General features: G+C 52.1%; 1 protein-coding gene across 3 annotated transcripts; it reads left to right on the forward strand.

Annotated features, from left to right (window-relative positions):
- The first annotated feature begins 282 nt into the window (after positions 1-282).
- LOC134426892 (adenosine deaminase-like) lies at positions 283-18487 on the forward strand. 3 transcript variants are annotated; one of them, XM_063172236.1, is made up of 11 exons: positions 283-382; positions 7912-7973; positions 11072-11194; positions 11299-11442; positions 12219-12334; positions 13398-13522; positions 15096-15167; positions 15428-15529; positions 16212-16279; positions 16680-16809; positions 17209-18487. In XM_063172236.1, the coding sequence occupies exons 3-11, from the start codon at positions 11181-11183 to the stop codon at positions 17308-17310; spliced, it is 873 nt and encodes a 290-aa protein (XP_063028306.1). In that variant the 5' UTR covers positions 283-382; positions 7912-7973; positions 11072-11180; the 3' UTR covers positions 17311-18487. The 3 variants fall into 3 exon arrangements, with proteins under 3 accessions (XP_063028306.1, XP_063028305.1, XP_063028307.1); XM_063172235.1 differs by lacking the exon at positions 283-382 and adding an exon at positions 552-623; XM_063172237.1 differs by lacking the exons at positions 283-382; positions 7912-7973 and adding an exon at positions 9277-9356.
- The last annotated feature ends 295 nt before the right edge of the window (positions 18488-18782 follow it).

Consider the following 18782-nt stretch of genomic DNA (forward strand, 5'->3'; position numbering starts at 1 on the left):
AATAAAGTGAGTCACTAAGCAGCAGGTTTGAGAGCAGGAAAGGTTAAAACAAACATTGTTGAATTGGCTTCAGATTGAAATCAAAGCTGGTGATTGCTTTCCTGTTCTTCAGGCCAAACTATCTTTTTTTTTTTCAGTTCCATTTTCTGCTACTGTTATCGTTGGATCAGCAGATCCACCCGGGCCACCCTCAAATCCTGGAGGAAACAAAAGTGGGATTGCAGGAAGGGTGGGTTTAGATTAAACGTGAGGTAGAAATTCCTCCCTGTGAGAACGGTGAGGGTGGCACAGCTTGCCCAGAGAAGGTGTGGCTGCCCCTGGATCCCCGGCAGTGTCCAAGGCCAGGCTGGACAGGGTTTGGAGCAGCCGGGAATAGCAGCAGGTGTCCCTGCCATGGCAAGGGGGAGGAAGGGGATGCACTCTCGAGCCTCCCCTCAGCCGAAGCGCTCTGCGCTGTCGCCGTGTGCCTGCCCCGGGCCCGGCGTGCGCGGGGCGGGCCGGGGCGGGGCTGGCGGGGCCGGGCCAGCGGGGCGGGCGCGGAGGGCCGGCGGCGGCAGAGCGGCGGCAACGGCGGCAGCGGCGTCAGCATGGAGCGAGCGCGGGGAATCTTCGGGGGACCCAAGGTGGGCTGGCGGCGCTGCCGGAGGCGCAGGGCCAGGAACGGGGGCGTGCACCGGCACCGAGGCGCTGCGAACGGGAGCGGCGAACGCGGCGCGCCCGGGCTGAGGTGCCGTGCCCGGGGTTGAGGTGCCGTGCCCGTGTCGGAGGTGCCGTGCCCGTGTCGGAGGTGCCGTGCCCAGTGCGGAGGTGCCGTGCTCCGGCCGTGCACCGGAGCCGGGCGGGCGCTCCTGCTCTCCGCAGCCCGGAGCTGCCCCGGCCGGAGCTGCGGCACGGCCGAGCCTTCGCTGGGGATGTGTCCCCGGGACAGCGCTCGCTGCCCCCGCTGTCACCCCGCGGTCCCAGCAGGGCGCTGCGCTGGCCCGGCCCGGTGCTCCCCTCGGGACGGGCACGGGCCATCCCGGTGCTCCCCTCAGGGACGGGCACGGGCCATGCCGGTGCTCCCCTCAGGGACGGGCACGGGCCATGCCGGTGCTGCCCTTAGGGACGGGCACGGGCCATCCCGGTGCTCCCCTCAGGGACGGGCACGGGCCATGCCGGTGCTCCCCTCAGGGACGGGCACGGGCCATCCCGGTGCTCTCCCCTCAGGGACGGGCACGGGCCATCCCGGTGCTCTCCCCTCAGGGACGGGCACGGGCCATGCCAGTGCTGCCCTTAGGGACGGGCACGGGCCATCCCGGTGCTCCCCTCAGGGACGGGCACGGCCGGCCCGGTGTCCCGCACATCCCGCCGCCGGGGCGATGCGGGTCGGGCTCATCCCGGCACCCGGTCGGGGACACGGCTCTGCCGGCTGGGGATGCACAGGTGGCCCGGCTGGGGAAGGGGAGGCTCTGAAAGGCCCTGCGTCCCAACCGCTATAGTGGCCTGCTAAAACAGATGTTTTGTCTTTTTTTCTCTTGTGTCTTTTATTTTGTTTGTGTGGGGGTTGGTTTGTGTGTGCTTTTTTTTTGTTCTTTTTTTTTTTTTTTTTTTTTGTGGTTTCATTGTTTTTTTTTTTCTCTTACACATTTAGTTCAGTTATTCCTCAGATACCCATGGCACCACTTTGGAGCACTCTCTGACAGCAGGCACCAGTCTTTCACTCTCTCCATGCCTTGTATACTACATCTCTAGTAGGATCATATGGTAATGTTTTTATTATCCAGATTGTAACCTAGAGGACTAGAGGAGGAAGAAGATGAAACATCTGTGATTAGCAATAGTCCTGTATCTGATGGAAGAGCACTGCCTGTGCTGCAGGATGGCTCAGCCATCACGCTGTACAGGGTGTGCCAGGTTGGGCTCTTGTGGGAAAGTAGGAGTCAAGGCAGAGGAGACCAAGAAAAGTGATGTGGGAGTTGTGGTGCTGCTCTGGGAGAACGTGAGTGGTGGCAACTGCTTGTGGCTTTTCTAGAGAAGAAGATTGTCTCTGAAACCACAAAAGGATGGGGGGTTTTGCTGCTGTTTGCATCCTCTCCCACTCTGTTTATCTCTCAGCTGAGTTTGCACCAGGAAAGTCTCACATACTTGGAAAGGGCAGTGTGCACAGGTCTGATTCATGTTTCATTCTATCACTATGGTTCCCTTTCCAGGAAGCTGATCTGTGCAGTAGCAGGCAAACCTTGATACCAAAATCCAGGGAGCATTGGCAGCTGCTGATGGTTAAAGCCTTTTTAACTGCACTTCAGTTTTGGGAGATGGTGGTGCTTCATCAGCTCCACTAAGAAAAAAGGCTGTTGATTCACCCTGGTGATTTTAAATTTTTGGTTCAGACAAGTAACTTAAGTTCTTCTTTCATTTGTGCTTCTACTTTCCCAGTGTATGGGAGACTGGGATACCAAAGAGAAAGACCTAGGAAAAACTGCAGGGTTTGACTGCTAAGATCAGGCTTCTGTTGTCTGGCTATTGGCAATTACGGGACTGGTTTTCCTGACTCAGGCAGTCCCTTTCAGTCCTGTGAACCTGCTAAGTCAGGCTTGGGGGAAAAAAATGGGCCTGAAGTCAGTTAATGAGCTCTATTCATTCCTCTGGATGCTCTGCCATTGGGAACGATCAGTTTTGTGTTTTAGAGATGTTTCTGGCAACTGGAGCAGCTTCTGCCCCAGCTGAATGTGGGGCTGGGGCTGCCTCTGTGTTTTTCAGGAACTCGCTGACTCCCAGGGACTGCAGTGATGAGCAGGGAGCTGTGGCAGGACAACTTTGAACCCTGCTTATCTCAGGCCATAAAAGAACAGAGAAGTTTGATGTTCCTTTGATGTCAGCCATCACCCTTTCTGTCCCACAGCCAGAGCAGAGACCATGTCCTTGCTCACTGCCCTCTTCTTGTAGGCCAGCCCCAGCTTGGGGGCTTCAGGACGTGTGGCTGTCTTCTCCTGCAGCTCCATGTGCCATGCTGTGGAGAGCAGAATGGGAACAGGGCTTTCTGGGGTCAGGCCCACTCTCTCCAGAGACTGCTGTAGCTCATTTATAAAATAATCATCAGGTGACATGGGGGAGCTGTTCTGTGAGGCACACTGTGTGTGTCAGCCTCTCACAGAAGAGTGGCTGCTGTCTCAGCCTGGGTGGTACCAAAGGTGCCTGTGCTGGCTGTACCCAGGGGGTTTGGGTTGGGATATCCTGTCCCACTCCCTGTAGCTCTGCAGACTCTCCCTGCCCATCAGGGGGACTGCAGGTCCGCGATGGTGTGTGGAGGATGATGTTGGATTTGTCTCCTCCACCTCTTGTGCCCAGCCTGAGCCCTGACTTGGCATGGTCAGAGCCTGGTGCTGCTGAGACTGCCCTGAGCCCGAGCCAGGCCTTACACAGTGCAGCCTTGTGTGCTCAGTTCTTTACCAGTGTGGCACAGGGGATGTTCTTGGATAACCTTCCTAGATCCAGGTGGCAGTAAGAGGTTGTCTTGGTGCTGCACTAAGTGCCAGGACTCTGCTTTACTCTTTGTTTTGCTCCAGCCAGGGGTGGGTGTCAGCTCTGTGGTGGGTTGGTGGGCACATGGCCCTGCCACCCCATGGGAACCATCACCTGTAATGGCACACAGCCACCATCACCTATTAATGTCACCAGGGGTCTCCCACTGAGGACAGTGATGTAGTTGGTGCCAGGCTGCTCAGCACTGGAGCATCCTCCTCTTCCTCAGCCACCAAGCCCATAAATCATTGTCCAGATGTGTAGAAAGCACAAATATTTCCTCCAGGGGAGCTCTGTGGGGATTGGAGTCTCCCATGTTCCTCTTTTAAAGGCTCACCCCTTACAGCAGGTGACATCTCCCAGGTGCATTTGTGATGTGTTCAGGTTTGAGGATAATGCTGTGCTACTTCCACTGCACAATTCTCTTGAGCCACTCTCACCTCTTGCTTCTAAATGAGCATTTGAGATCAATTTAGGATGAGGAACTCTTTTTTCCTAACAGCACATTGCCTTAAAGCCAGACTTGTTTTTTCCAGTGATTTGTCACGCTTATCAAATAATTGACAAATTAGAGCTGTAATTAGCCTGGTTTTCAGCCACTGAGATTAAAAGAATGAGCCTAAATCACCATCTTTCAAGAGCCTGATAAATAATCCTGGGCAAAGTCACTGTGAAGGGTTTTAAAATGATGCAACTTTATCAGCAGCCTGATTATCTATTAACGTCTGCTGCAAACCTCACAATAAAAGGGGAAGACTGACTTTGGTCATTGTATATATTTTTAAAAAGACCCTAACAACCCCCTAATACAGAAAATCCTTCAAGTGCCTTAGCTTGAATGGCTCTTTTTATGCCATATAATGGGCAAGCTGAGCAGGTAACTGCTCTGCCATGGTCCACTGATCAAACCATAATAGAGAAATTGTGTTGGGTCGACTGTGGATAAAAATACTTTGAATGTTTGGTTAACTTTTTCCCCTTAATTTCACTAAAATGAAAATAATCAGACTTGATCTTGGAATGGAACGTACTTATTTGAGTACCTTCATTTTGTGTTTGAATTTATTTTTGAAGCTTATTTCATCTCAAAGAAAACGTTACAATATTTTCAGAGAAGTCAAGCCAGAGCCCTTAAAACTTCTCCTTTTAAAAAATATGAACCAACTTGCTGATATCTGCACTAATGAGTCATGTGCCATGGTTGAGCTAAAACTTTTTTTACATAAAAGTGGAAATGGCTGGACTTGCTCTGATGGCCTTGCTGGGGACTGTCTGTGCTGAGGAACACACAATTTACAGCCTTTTGAACGTTCTTTGAACCCATCCCTCTGGCTTCCAACAAGTCTGAAGTGAAACTAAAAGCTTTATTGCATTACACTCTGGGTTTTTGATGTGCTGGTGGGAGGTCAGTGGAGATGCAGGGAGGACTGAAGGGCTCCTGCACAAAGCTGGTCCTGAGGGTCCCCCCTGTACCTGGGAGAAGAACAAAGCTCCTTCCTCAGGAAAGCACTGGAGAGTTCTGCTGCTCTCTTGTTCTTCATCAGAACAGGTGTTACCACATGAGCTGGGCTGATAAGGGAAGTTATCAATCTGCTCTGGTGGGTGGCATCCCTGCCCACGGCAAGGGGCGCTGGGGCTAAATGACCTTTAAGTTCCTTTCCAACCCAAACCTTTCTGTGATTCTATGATCAGTGGTCCTGGGGTGGCTGAAGGCTCCTGCCCAGTGCTGGTGCAGCCTGTGGTGCTGTTCAGACCCTTCCCCAGCTGTTGAGATCCCAATACAATGTGTGTGCTCGTGCTTTCTCTACAAATAAATCAGAAGGTTTGGGGTGGGAGAGCACATGCACATGGAGCTGTGTACTGAGGAACAGAGAGCTCTGGAAGAGCCACTGGGCTCCTGCATTCACCTGATTTCTGCTTGCTCAGGCATCGTCCCCTGGAGCCACAGCTCTGAGAAAACTCTTTCATCCTTATCTGGGTACTTTCCTTGGCTTAAGGCAAGGTCATGTCACCCGTTTGTATGTGGAAAAGACTTGTGCTTTGTTTACCCGAAACAAACAGGCAGGAAGAGAGCTGCAATGTAATCTGCAGTGAGCAGCCTCCCACGGACCTGGAAAGCCTCAGGGATTGCAAGCAAGGTGCCCAGGGCAGATGAGCTGCTGGGTTGTGCCTCTGCTGATTGCATCCTTATCTGGAGGCCTGTAGGCACTTCCATCTGCTCTTGGACGTCCTTTGGCCATCTAAACAGCATAGGAGAGTTCAAACTCTGCTCTCAAGCACTGGTCTGGGGGAAAGCCAAAACTTTTTGGGTTGAACAGCATTGAACAAGGGTTCCTTAGGACACAGACCCAAAAAAAAGGCTGGCAGGGGACAAAGAGCCTGTTGCTGGTATTGGAGAGGAACTTGCTGCTTTACAAGCATCACACCTGCAGAAGAGGCAGGAGGAGGTGATTTCCATAGGTGATGGTGCCATGGAATCAGCTTTCTCACTGATGGGAATGTCACGTTGGGATGTTCTTGCAGGAAACACTTGAAAAGTGTTTGAGGGAGAAGACCTCAACAGGTTCAGGTTGCTTTGTTTTTAAATCCAATGTGAGGAAATTTCAAGCCTGGAGCTCCATCAGAAAGTCTTGAGGGCTGTTGAATACCTCAAGGAGTGGATCTTGCATGGTTTTGAAATAAGAATTGGAGCTCAAGAGTGGAGAACATGCCAGGCATCTACATCTGGCAATGCAGACCATGTTTGTATGCTGTTATTTTATTTGCTGCTTTGCGGGACATTTAGTCCTCATAAGCAGAATTGCATAACTCAAGGAGAGGGGAAAGATCAGGTTTTGCCCTTCTTAAATCTTCCTCTGTGTAGATTGAGCTGGTATCTTGAGGGTAGGAGCAGTGGCAGGGGTGTGCTTTTACAATCTGCTGTCAGTGGTGGCTGTGGGTGTATCCATGACCCCTGGACCAGCTGATTGCCACCAGCAGTTTGATCCATGCTCAGCCTGCCCCACCTGCGTTTTGCACCCCAGCAGTGTTTGAGTGGCAGCTTGGTGGCCATCATGAGGAGGTGGCCCGAGCCCCAGCACTGTCCCTGCCCTGCCTTTTGCAGCAGGAGTGGCCAGTGGGAGCCCTGGCAGTGAGGCAGGTGCTGTGCCTGCAGGGCAGGTGTGCAGGGTGTGTGTGGGGATGGAGTGAGCTCCTGGGCATCCCTGCAGCCCCAGAGATGGGCACTGCCAGCCCTGTGCCAGGAGCTCACCTCACCTGCTCCTGGGCACTGGCAGGCACTGCTTACTCAGTTTTCTCCCAGCTCCTGGTCGTTATTGTTTGATACCTGCCCTGACACCAGAGGGTTTGTGGGTTGTAATTAGTAACCCTGGGTAGGTCAGTTATCCATGCAAATATCCAGTCCTCTTCTGAATCCTACTCCTTTCTTACCCTTGGCATCTGCAGCTCTCATCTGTGCAGGAAAATGCATGGGTGTTATAACTAAATGTCCATGATGTTATAACTTAAAGGAACCTTGTGTAGTAAGTTTCTAATCTACAGTTTCATTTAAAAATACAGTAAAATCAAATGTGTGCTTTGTAGGCTATTCTGTTACTTAAAAGAAAACAGTTCTGGAAAGATGGCTATCTAGCTGAAACATTTTACAGCTAATATTTTCCTTCCCCGTTCGACTTCCAAATCACATTTGTCATGTTCCTCCGAAAGCCCCAGCTGGCTAATGGGAAAAGCTTGCTTTTGCCTTTCTGGCTCTCTTTCTCCAAAATTCAAAGTTTCAGCAATAATGGGGAAATTGGGCTTCAGAGTAAAATGAATTGAGTTAATGTCCCATTTTTAATGGATAAAAATTAAACTGTGGTATTTTGAAACCTTGTTGGGGCAACTTCTTCTTCTTGTTATTATTATTCTTATTGTATTATTATTATTATTTTATGGCACCCTTGTGCCATGGGACTGACCCCTTGTGTAGGATTCAAGAGCCTGTAAGCCCTGATAATGCCATGTAACTAACAACCCAGCAGGAGGTGATTCTTGGAAGTGAAGTCCAAGTTTTCATGTAATGACTCTTAGCAAATTAATTAGGGTTTGGCTTCCTGTGATTTCAAGGAGGAAGCGAGCTGGAAAGTCAAGGTGTCTGGAGTTTGCTTTTTTCACTCCTCCTGAACTCTAAGTAAGGATAGAGCAGTTTATCAAAATTTCTAAAGTTTCAATAAATGTGTAAGCTGCAGCAAAATACTTAGGCAATACATAGATACTGAAAAATAAATTTCATAATGATTATATTTAAAAAATGTTGATGTGTCATGACTTTGTCCCTGTATTGGCTACGTTTATACCCATGTAAGCACCAGTTACTTCTGTCTGAATGATTGTTGCAGCTCAAGAGTGCCTGACCCATTTTTCCCATTGCAGGTGGAGCTTCACGTCCACCTGGATGGAGCCATCAGACCAGAGACCATCCTGTACTTTGGCAAGTGAGTTGTGGGGGGACATCAGCTCTGGGAGCTGCAGTGCAAAGGCATCCTCCCTTGTGCTGCTGCTGTCTGTGACAGAGGAGCTCCTGAGGCAGCAAACCTGGCTGCTGCTGCTTCTGGCTCTGCCCAGACCTGCACAGTGTGAGGACACTGAGCACACCCCAAAAGACAGGGGGGCTTCCCAGGCAGCAGGAATGGGACTGAGGTGGGTTTGGGAGCTGGGCAGGCTCAGAGAAGCACCATGAGAAAAGTCCAGAAGATGTCTCATAAAGTGCTGCCTGCCTTTGAAATGTACCCATGATACAGCAGAGGTGCTGCAGTCTCATTTCTTTTTCCACACTCCTCCTCACAAAGCCAAGTGGAATGACAGCAGCCTGGGAGTGTTGTCTTGGTGCTGCTGCTGTGGGTTGGGAGGAAAAGCCATCTTGGGTGGCCTTGCCTGCCCTGCTGCCATGTGCATTTGAATCCCAGGCTGTGTGCCTGGTGTCAGCAGGCAGGGAGTCTCCCTGGTGTGGGGCTGGCGCAGGGAAGCACCTGGCAGGGGTTCAGAGAGAGGTTGTTTCCCTGACAGAGCCCACGTGCATCTTCCTTCAGTGTGGGTTGTGTGGGAAGCACGGGGTGAATGATTAACCTGTGCCAGGGCCTGGCTCCACATTTGTAAGCAAAACAAACAAGATTTCCTCCAGCTGTCACTGATACCCTCACACCAAGAAGGTGGCAAGGGTAAGGATTTCAGTAAATGGCTCTTAGGCACAGCTCTGGTATTTTGGGAAGGAGGATGGGGAGTTGTTCTAGCATCCTGTGAGCACAGCAGATTCCAAGGCAGTGCAGTCCTAGGGAGGACTATTCTTTCTGGAGGGCCTGGCCATACTTTTTACTGCTTTGTCAAAGAAAGGTGTGTGGGTCAGGGCTGTCCATCCCATTTTCTTGCTGCAGGCAGCCATGGTGAGCTCAGGGTCCCTGCTGCTGGGCTGCAGGGCTGGAACTGAGCTCCAAGTGAACAGAAGAGCTGGTGCTGACTCCCTGGGGCTGTGCTGGGTCCCTCTGCCTGCAAACAGAAAATGCCAGTGTAGTCCCCTAGGGGAATTGCAGGAGCCCTGACACCCAGGAGACACTGACTGTCTGAGGATCCTGTGCCAGGATCCTTTCTCAGGGCAGAAACCTTCATTGCCTGAGCGTGTGCTGAGTTCCCTCTTATTTTTAAACAGCCCTGGCACCCCCTGAGCTGCCAGCCCTGGGGTGGAGCAAGGCTGTGCTATTCATGGGCTCTGAAACTTGCACTCACACACAAACCACTGGGGCAGTGCAGAAGGCTGTAGGGGACTGACTGCCTTCATAACCTCACCCTGGGCACAGAATGCTGCTTGTGGTCTATTTTTAAAGGTAAAGAACTGGACATAATTTTGCTGGGTGGTGTTTGACCATGTAGACAGAAGCCCAAGCTGCTGGGATGCACAGGCCCCCGTGGGCAGTGCACTGCTGAACTGAGCTGTTTGTAGAAACCTTGTCTCCAATTCTGTCAGGTCTGGGTCAGCCTTTGCATCATTCCTGCTCAGCCAGAGGGCTCAGAGGTGTGCCAGACCCCTCGTGGGGCCTGGGTGTCCCCAGGAGAGGTGCCCTTTCTGTGGTGGCATGGTGTGCATGGTGCTGCCCGTGGCTGGAGGGAGCTCTGGGCAGGACACTGAGGTGGCAGTGAGGACAAACACATTCCTCCCTGGCCACTTTGCTGCAAGAAGGATCCCACCTACAAGGAGGGGCAGCAGCAGCCCAAAAGCCACCCTGGCACGATGCACCAGATGTCCCCATGCAGAGGCATGGTTCCAGTGTGGATCATCCCAAAGCAATGCCACTGGTGCCTGCAGGAAGGCACTGCCTCAGCAAGCACATGGAGCAGGTCGGGGACGTGGCTTTGCTGTAGGAAACTTTGCTGGGGCAGGTGGAGGAAGGTGCAGGTCGGCTCCTGGAGCAGAGACTGAGGTGTCAGTGCCATGGAAAGGGCAAGGCAGGGAGGAAAACCGATGCCTTGGCAGCAGTGAGTGTTCCCTGCAACTTAATCTGAGCAGATTGCATGTGAGGGCTGAGCATGGGGCTGCTTTCCTTGCTGCCTGAGTGGGGCAGGAGCAATGTTTTCCAAGGCCAGGAGCAGGCTCCTTTGGACTGTGTCCCTGCATGGCTCATGGGCATGGCTGCTGGCAGGGCAGCACTGCAGCTGGCTCTGGTGTTTTGTCTCTGTTAGCAGAGCTCTCCCATCAGTCAGCTGTAATTCATTGTGGCAGGAAAGGGGATTAAAAACACATGCCTGGTTATTATTCCAAATTTGTTTTGGCTTGTGCAGGGTACCAGAGGGTGGGGAAATGGCAAAGCTTGCCCAGAGAGCTGCAGCACCCTTGGCTGGCAGCTCCCTGCTGTATCTCAGCTGTCCCCACGCCAGGAACACCTTCACCCACTCAGAATTCCAGCTGCTCCTGGGAAAGGTGGCTCTTCCCCCTTGGAAGCATTTAGGTGGGGATTAGTGTGTCTGTCCCTTCAGTGAGAGCAGTTGTTGCCCTTTGTTCCTGTGTGGGAGCTGTTCCTGTCACAGGAGATGCCACCAGGATGCTGGGCTCAGGAAGCAGTTCCCTGTCAGGAGCTGCTGGCACTAAACCCATGGGCCACAACACTTCTGGCTGTGTGATCCCAGACTCTGGAGCATCTCCTTGATTTTTTAATCCTTTGAGCCTGCATAAGTGGAAATTAACTCTTCTGAAGAATTTTGGCAATTCTGCTGCAAGGTCTAGGACGTGCAAAGAAATAATCCAGAGCCCCTTTAGATGAACTCCTTCTTAAGCTTAAAATGTGCCCTGGCTGTGTTCCTGCTGGGTCAGCCTGGGCTTATATTTGGGTTTGTTTGTGCTTTGCTTGTGTTTTGGATTGCCTTCCTCTCTGCTGAGGTTCAGGGCTCCATCCATGAGAAGCTTTTGGAAGGACAGGGTGTGCTGGATCTTTGCTGTGAGGAGGTGGTGGTTGATGCTGCCAGCTTTGGATGCAGTTGGTGTATAAAATGGGCTGATTAAATTGGGAAAACCTTCCCTGTCAGTAACATGTGGCTTTGTTTCCAGGAAAAGAGGCATCCCTCTCCCTGGGAACACTGTTGAGGAGCTCCTGAAGTATGTGAGCTATGACACACCACTGACACTCCCCCAGTTTCTAGAGAAATTTAATTACTACATGCCTGCCATTGCGTAAGTACCCTGCTTTGTGGTTTTGCCCCTCAAGCCCTGTCAGGATCAGCCTTGGAGGTGCCCTGTGTGTCCTGAGAGTGACAGTGGCACTGCCATCCCTGCAGGGGTGACCGTGAGGCAGTGAGGAGAATTGCCTACGAGTTTGTGGAGACCAAAGCCAAGGAAGGAGTTGCCTACGTGGAGGTCCGGTACAGCCCTCACTTCCTGGCCAACTCTGGTGTGGATCCCATCCCCTGGGGACAAGCTGAGTGAGTGATCCTGGGGAGCTGGGAGCTGCTGGGTGGGCATGGAGAAGGCATCCCCATGCCAGTCAGCCACTGTGCCTTCAAAGGCTGCTGTAACAAACCTGCTTCCTCCTCCGTGCAGTGAGAGCCAGCATGCCTGCACCTCTCTCTCCCATCAACAGGGTTTTTCACCTTGAACACCTCTGTGTGCTGCAGTGTTTTTATGTCCCTTGCTCTGGGCACTGAGTTCTGTGCTCAACTTTCAGGCTGAAGCCCTTCCCTGTGAGAGGGAAAGGAATGTGCCCATAGGGACTGCCTGACCACAGAATGGGAGTTTGAGCTGGCAGAGGTGGTGGCTGGTGTTGGAGGGGGCTGCTGCTCTGATCCCTTCCTCTCATGACATCCCCTCTGTGGTATGTGCCTCCCATTAAATCAGTGCTGGGCTCTGGGGCCCCTGCAGAGTGTGCTGTGCTGGGTGCAGAGCCCTGGGCTTGCAGAGAATTGTGTGCCCCAATGAGATGCTCTGGCAAAGAGGGGGTTCCTCTGCTCAGGCAGGATGGACACCCAGTTCCCCAAGGCCTTTCTAAATCGTGGTGTCATCTGTGCCTGCTGCAGTGGCACAGGGGTCACACCTGTACCAGGTCCATGTTGCTGTGGCAGGGCTGTAAAAGGGCTCTGGGTGGTCTCACTGGGCAAGTGGAACCAGGGGCAGCCTGTCCTGCTGTGGGGCTGCTGGGCTGGACCTGCCTGCCTCCCTGGCAAGTGTGTGGCCTCTTGCTGATGACTTTTCTTCCCTGCAGGGGGGACCTCACTCCAGATGAAGTGGTTCAGCTCGTAAATCAGGGCCTGAAGGATGGAGAGAGGGATTTCCACATCAAAGCCAGGTCTATTCTATGCTGCATGCGCCATATGCCAAGTAATGTATTGCAGCTGCCCTGCTGCTCTGCTCCCTTCCCTGAGGGGTGGGGGGATGTCCCTGGGGCTGGGGCCCTGCAGGATGTGGGGAGAGCCCCAGTCTGTGGGGCTGGTGCTGCACCAGACAGTGCTGGGGGTCTCTGGGGGTCTCTGCTCCTTTCACTGTAGGGCAAAGCTCTGCTGGATGCAGGAGTGGGGTCTGTGGGTACAACCAGTATCTGAACTGGTTGTGCCTTGCTAGAGGGACAAAAGGGGCTCCTCTGTGCTCTCCTGGGGCAGCTGTGGTCTCTGCTCCCTGCCCAAAGGCCAGAGCTCACCTTGGGCCACTAAAAGCATTGGCACAGTGATCACTTGCATCTCCCATGAGTGGCTGGAGGTCTGAGAGCAAATGGTCGTGGGAGGAGGAGCAGGCAGCACATCTCACATTCCCTGCTCATGGTCCTACTGCTGGATGCTCCTTCCTTAGCCTGGCTCATGGGGCAGCCAGAGAATCCACTGGCACAGCCAGTCACTGCTGGCTAAAGCTGAAAACACAAGTGAGATATACTTAAGCACATATGTAAAATGTATTTTAAAAATCAGCAGTTCTGACAAAAAGCTTTGTTGGTAACAAGTGCTGTGACCCAGAACAAAACCCAATTACCAGCATTTCAATGGGCTGCTGACTTTTCACAAGCATCTTCCTCTAGCGAAGGATGCAGCCAGAGAGAGGCTGTGTGACAGCAGGTGTTTTATGTGAAGGTGTTATTCTGAGTATCTTCATATCTCACATCAGTTTTATGTAGGCTTAGTAGGGTAGATGGTGGAAAGATTTTTCCTAGTGAGTACATGATTAAATTGTATCTAGAAATGTCAAAAATTATATTCTTGGGAGCTGGTAGAATCTTGGTAGATTTGAAAGTCCTAGGAGTTTGCTAGCTTTCTTTTTGAGCATCAAATTTTGGGAAAGACTAAAGAAAATAGCTCTAGCCCTCTAGTTGTAGGACCAGGATTTGTTTAGAAAGATGCTGCAAGTGTGACCCTAATGAATGCTTCCTCCTGAATGCTGCTGCTGCCTCTCCCAGGCTGGTCTCCAGAGGTGGTGGAGCTCTGCAAGAAGTACCAGAATGACTCTGTGGTGGCTGTTGACCTGGCTGGAGATGAGACCCTGAAGGTGGAGGATTATGCTGAGCATAAGAGGGCTTATGAGGTTTGTGGAATAAGTTTTTAAAAAGAAGTTACTAGAAGAATATATATTGAGAGGATGTGGGTGAATGGTTGCTTTTCAAACTGCAGAACAGCTGGGACAGCTTAAAAATTCGTTGCGGCTATTAAAAACATTCAGTTAAATAGAAAAAGCATTTGTTTATATTTCCTAAGTGATTAATGGCAGGCATCATTGCTAAAACATGGCCTCAGAGCTGGGGCTTGGCACTCTGTGAGTGTGACATGAGTTCCATGGAGCCCAAATCAACCCCCACTCCTCTGCTGTTGGCTCCTGGGGCTTGGTGAAACCACAGCCAGGGGTGGAAGAGACTGGCCTTTCCAGTCTGGCAGAAATCACTGAGGAGCAGAGCAGAAACTGCACATTTGCAGGGCTTTTATCTGATCATCTCAAGTGCAAACACTGGAATGGCTTCAGGAGCCTGATCCCAGGCTCTCCCCAAACCTCAGCCTTTGCAGTGGCTCCAAGGGAAGGGAAAGCCTCTCTGCTCTTGGCTGGTGGCAATTTGGGGTTGTCTGTCCCCACCATCAGTGGGGAGGAGACTGTGCACCATCACTGACAGAAAGGGTGGTGGTTTGCAAGCATTGCTCAGGTCTGAAAGGACTTGGGGCTTCCTTGGGGTCTTTACCCATCAGTGGGAGCTGATACAGGGCTGCCCTGCTGTGCTGAGTGAACAGAGTGATTACAGACAATGACACAGGAACAGGGCTTCATTAACTGATGGGAAGGCAGCCTCATCCTGCCCTGGTGAGCCAGCAGTACCAGGTCCAGCCTCCTCTGTCTGAAGGATGCATCTTGTCTCTGTGCCAGGGGCTCACTCAGCCTCTGAGATGCTGAAGCAACCTCTCCTCCCATCCCTATTAAGTAACAGCAAAACACTCCTGAGTGCAAAGCCCTGAAGGAATGTCTGTGAACAACATGTGCTGCAAGATGGGGCTTGCAGCCTGTCTGCTGCTGCCAGCTGGGTGGCCCTTCTCCAGCAGAGCAGGAGCCAGGCTTCCCTCCAGGCTCCATGGCTTCCCAAAGCCCAGGTGACCTGTGACCCCCAGACAAAGAAATTATCTGGGTGATGATGGAGCTGAAGCCAAAGCTGCACTCACAGGGTCCTTAGGGCTGGGCTGCCTCCACCCCCAGCCCCTCACAGTGTCAGAGCATTTCTTCATCTCTGCCCGGGGGTGCTTCTACACCCTCACATGTGGCTGGAGCTAGCCAAAATGTAGAAGTTCCATAGCATGGTACTGCTGCAAGTTTCATGCAGAAAGGCAGGTGGGTGGAGGAGAGGAGCTCAGAGCTTGCTGCTGTCTGGAGAGGAGGCAGTGGTGAACTCAGCCAGAGTAAAGAGCCCGTGAAGAGCCTGGCTGGGCTCCAGTGGAAGATAACCAGGATGTTTAAGTCTCTCTGTGTGTGACATACAGAGCTCTTGCAGCCCTTGGAGTGCAAGGCTCGTGATCTGTGGGCTCTTGGCACAGGAGCCTTGCAGTGAGAGCAGTGCCAGCCCAGAGCTGGCTGTCCTTGCTGCAGGGGATGGCACAGGAGGATGTTGTCCCTTGTTTTGCAGGAAGCTGAGAGGTGTGGGATCCATCGCACCGTCCATGCTGGGGAGGCTGGCCCGGCTGCCATGGTCAAGGAGGTATGAGGAGCTCCTGCCTCAGGGCACAGAGGGACAGGCTGTGACATGCACTGCCCAGGGCACAGAGGTGTCCAAGTTGTCCCCAAATCCATGGCAGAGGGAACCCTGGGGACATGGGCACAGATCTGACCTGATGGCTGGAAAGGGACATGCCAAGGGCCAGCTCGGGGGTGTGGCTGTACCTGCAGTGGGATGGGGGCTCTGGGCAGGCAGGGCTGAGCTGTGCCTGAGGCTCTGAGTGCTTCTCCTGTGCTCTCTAGGCAGTTTATGTCCTGAAGACCGAGCGTGTTGGCCATGGGTACCACGTCCTGGAGGACCCTGAGCTCTACAAGCAGCTGCTGAAAACAAAGATGCATTTTGAGGTAAGGATGTGCTATGGGGCTGTGACAGCCAGGGAGCTGCTGAGAGGAAAACAAGCACTCACTCAGGCTGTGCTACAGCCAGGGACAGGACCTGACACCCAGGTGCTGACTGTGTGTTCAGTGATGTTCTGTTTATGCCCAAAGCTGCACAGGAAAAATGCTAGGGACAAACCTGTGTGTCTGCTGGGAGCACTGGTGTGCACAGCAGCTTGTGGGAGGGATGTGGCAGAGAGAATGGATCTTTGTGTGGCCATGGATGAATTCTGGAGGGCTTATTCTCTGATTTATACACAAATCAGGCTGCTGTACCAGAGCAGGTCAGGTAGGAGGGTGGGAATGCCTGGGAGTTACAGTGCACGTAAGGATTTATTTTGCTTTTCCCGAGAATGGAGATATCCACTAATAGAGGGAATATGTACTTAATGCAGGTGGTTTTGTAGCTGTGAGTGGCACAGGGCTGGTGACTGACTGGCCATGGGGAACATCCCACAGCCCTGTCACAGTGCTGTGACTCCTTGCATCCCTCTCCTGGGACACGCAGTGGTCTGTCAGAGCAGTGCTGAGGGGCAGCTGTGAACAGAGCTCTGATCTGGTTTTACCAGTGCTGAGCTATCTGTGTCCACAGCTGGGGTTCAGCTCCATGTGGTTGATTCTGGTTTTCCTGCTCAATTCCCCCAAACAGGTCTGTCCTTTGTCCAGTTATCTCACTGGGGCGTGTCCTCCGGACTTCACCAAACACCCTGTAATACAGTAAGACTTCTCAATTATGTCACATATCAAATAACCAGGATTGGGGTTGATTACAGCTGTTTTATTGCTTTACAAAGCTAAGGCACAGTGTCCTAATTATGTAGGACAATGTGGCACATCCATGTACCTGGGCATGGGAGAGCCTGGTGCAGCTGGAGGGGTGTGGGGGTCCCTTGGGGAGGCTCCCCTGTCCCTCCTGCCCTGCTCTGAGCTATGGGGCACGAGAAGCTACAGCCCAGCCACTCCTGGCAGGTCAGTGCAGAGCCATGAGGGGACAAGCTGAGCCTTGTGCTTTTCTCCAGCAGTCCCAAAGTCTTTGCTTTTGCTGCATTTCACCCTGAGAAGTGCACAGTGTCACAGCCAGTGCTCTGCCCACCAGTTCAACCTGATTTCCTTGCAGATTTAAGAAGGATCGTGCCAACTATTCCCTAAACACTGATGACCCCCTCATCTTCAACTCCACCCTTGACAAGGACTATGGCATTGTGAAGGAACACATGGGATTCACTGAAGAGGAGTTCAAGAGAGTTGTAAGTCAGCCTTGGCTGGGTGCTCTGCTGGTGTCTCAGTGCAGCCCAGAACAACCTGCTGGTTTTATTTATAAGCTGAAGAGTTTTTAGTGGGAAGCAGAAAATTCCGCTCTGGCCTTGTAAGCAGGAAAGTAGGACCAGGCTCAAAGTACATCTCCCAAAAATTCCTGAGTATTTAAAGGCCTTTGCTTTGTGATGGTCTCATTTCTCCTGGGACTGCTGCTAGTGATGGGCCAGAGCAGTTGGCATCAAATAAGGCCATGGCAATGAACCTGAGTGTGGAAACTTTACGCCCTCCCTTGCCTGTTGCTGCTCAGAGCCAGGTGCTGGGATGTGCACAGCTGTGTGTTCATGTCTGATGTGTCCTAATGTCCCTGTGTTCCCCCTCTGCCTCCTCAGAACATCAATGCAGCCCAGTCCAGCTTCTTGCCCGAGAAGGAAAAGCAGGAGCTGCTCAGCAAGCTGTATGAAGCTTATGGGATGGAGCCCAATGCATCCTGAGCTGTCCCTGGAGCCAGCCTGGAGTGGGGCCCCTCTGCACAAGAGCCTGGCTCTCCTCTGTGCCAGTGGGAGCACTGGCAGGGGCTGCCCAGAGCAGCCTCTGTTCCTGGCAGCCCTGTGCTGACCCTCACAGTGCCCCTCAGAATCAGACCATCAATCACACACACCCTCCTGTAGCCCACAGTGTCTCTCCTGAGTGGATCTCCAGCTCCCTGTGCTGCTGCTGTGTGAGCAGACTGGCTCTGCCTGCTGGCCTGCCTCCCTTCTCCATCTGCTGGGCTTTCTGTGCTGCAAATGCAAACAGAACAACCTCCCTTAGGGGTTTTTTCCTTCCTCTTTCCCTGTTTTACCTGTCCTGTCCCACTGACCTGCCTGGCCCTTGCCTCAGTGCTGAAATATCCACTTTGAGCTCTGGCTGTGGCCTGGGTTAATTCACCTTTCCAGGGCAGAGGTGTGCTAGTGCTGGCAGCCCTTTCAGACACAGAGGCTTTATTCTTGTCCCTGTGGGTGGGAGGGCCTGGTCACAGCTCTATTTACCCAGGGTTAGTCTTGTACTAACAAGACTGGAACAAGAACAAGCTGCAAGCTGCTGCCCCTGCCAGTGCACAATTCCAAAGGGCATTTAAAACAAAATACAATTTTGTTTTGCATCCATTCTTGCAGAGAACTCCCATGTATCAGGCCTGCCAATGTCACTGCTGCAGAGTGCACACCTTGGGCTCAGGCCCCAGCTGTGCTCACAGCTGGCCATGACCATGCTTGCACATGCAGGGGAAGTTGGAACATAATTTTACCACTTCAGGCCAAAATCTGCCTTCTGGGATCTTCCCCACTTTTTTAATCTTGGAGAACTCCTGTGAACTGCAGTTTGATCTTCCTCTTACCTTTGTTTAGGGCTTGGAAAAAACACGATTGATTGCCTGGTTTAAGAATTCTGCCCTCTTTCTGATTTGACTCAATCATAAGGCACTCTTAATGCTGAATAAGTAAATTAACTTGGACCCAATGTCACACATTGACTCGGGTCCCATCTGATTGCTTCTCTCACTCAATTATGACACTGGCTAGAAGTCAGATCTTCAGTTTGGTGTAGAATTTATACAGGGAGACTCACCAAAATTTCCTTAGTGATTTTATGGCATTAGAGTGTTTTTACTCAATAAACAGTAGAGCTGTGCATCCAGAGAAGAAGAGACCATTGCTTTCTTACCTGAGTGTGTGGTGTGCTTTAGCATCCCAGGGCTCTGCCAAGATGCTCACTCCAAAGATTCTGTACCAAAAATTTGCCTTTGCAAAGGGGCCATGGTCAGCATTGCCACGGACAGCCCATGGAGTGGCCCAGTCCCTGCCAGCAGGGATGGTGTGCTGGGAGTGTTTCCATTCTCTCTGGGCTTCCATGCTGGGCTTCAGAGTAAAACACTCATCTCTGAAGAACGTGGTGCATATAGACACATAGATAGATAGATAAATGA

The sequence above is a fragment of the Melospiza melodia genome, chromosome 19 (assembly GCF_035770615.1).
Source record: "Melospiza melodia melodia isolate bMelMel2 chromosome 19, bMelMel2.pri, whole genome shotgun sequence".
NCBI lineage: Eukaryota > Metazoa > Chordata > Aves > Passeriformes > Passerellidae > Melospiza > Melospiza melodia.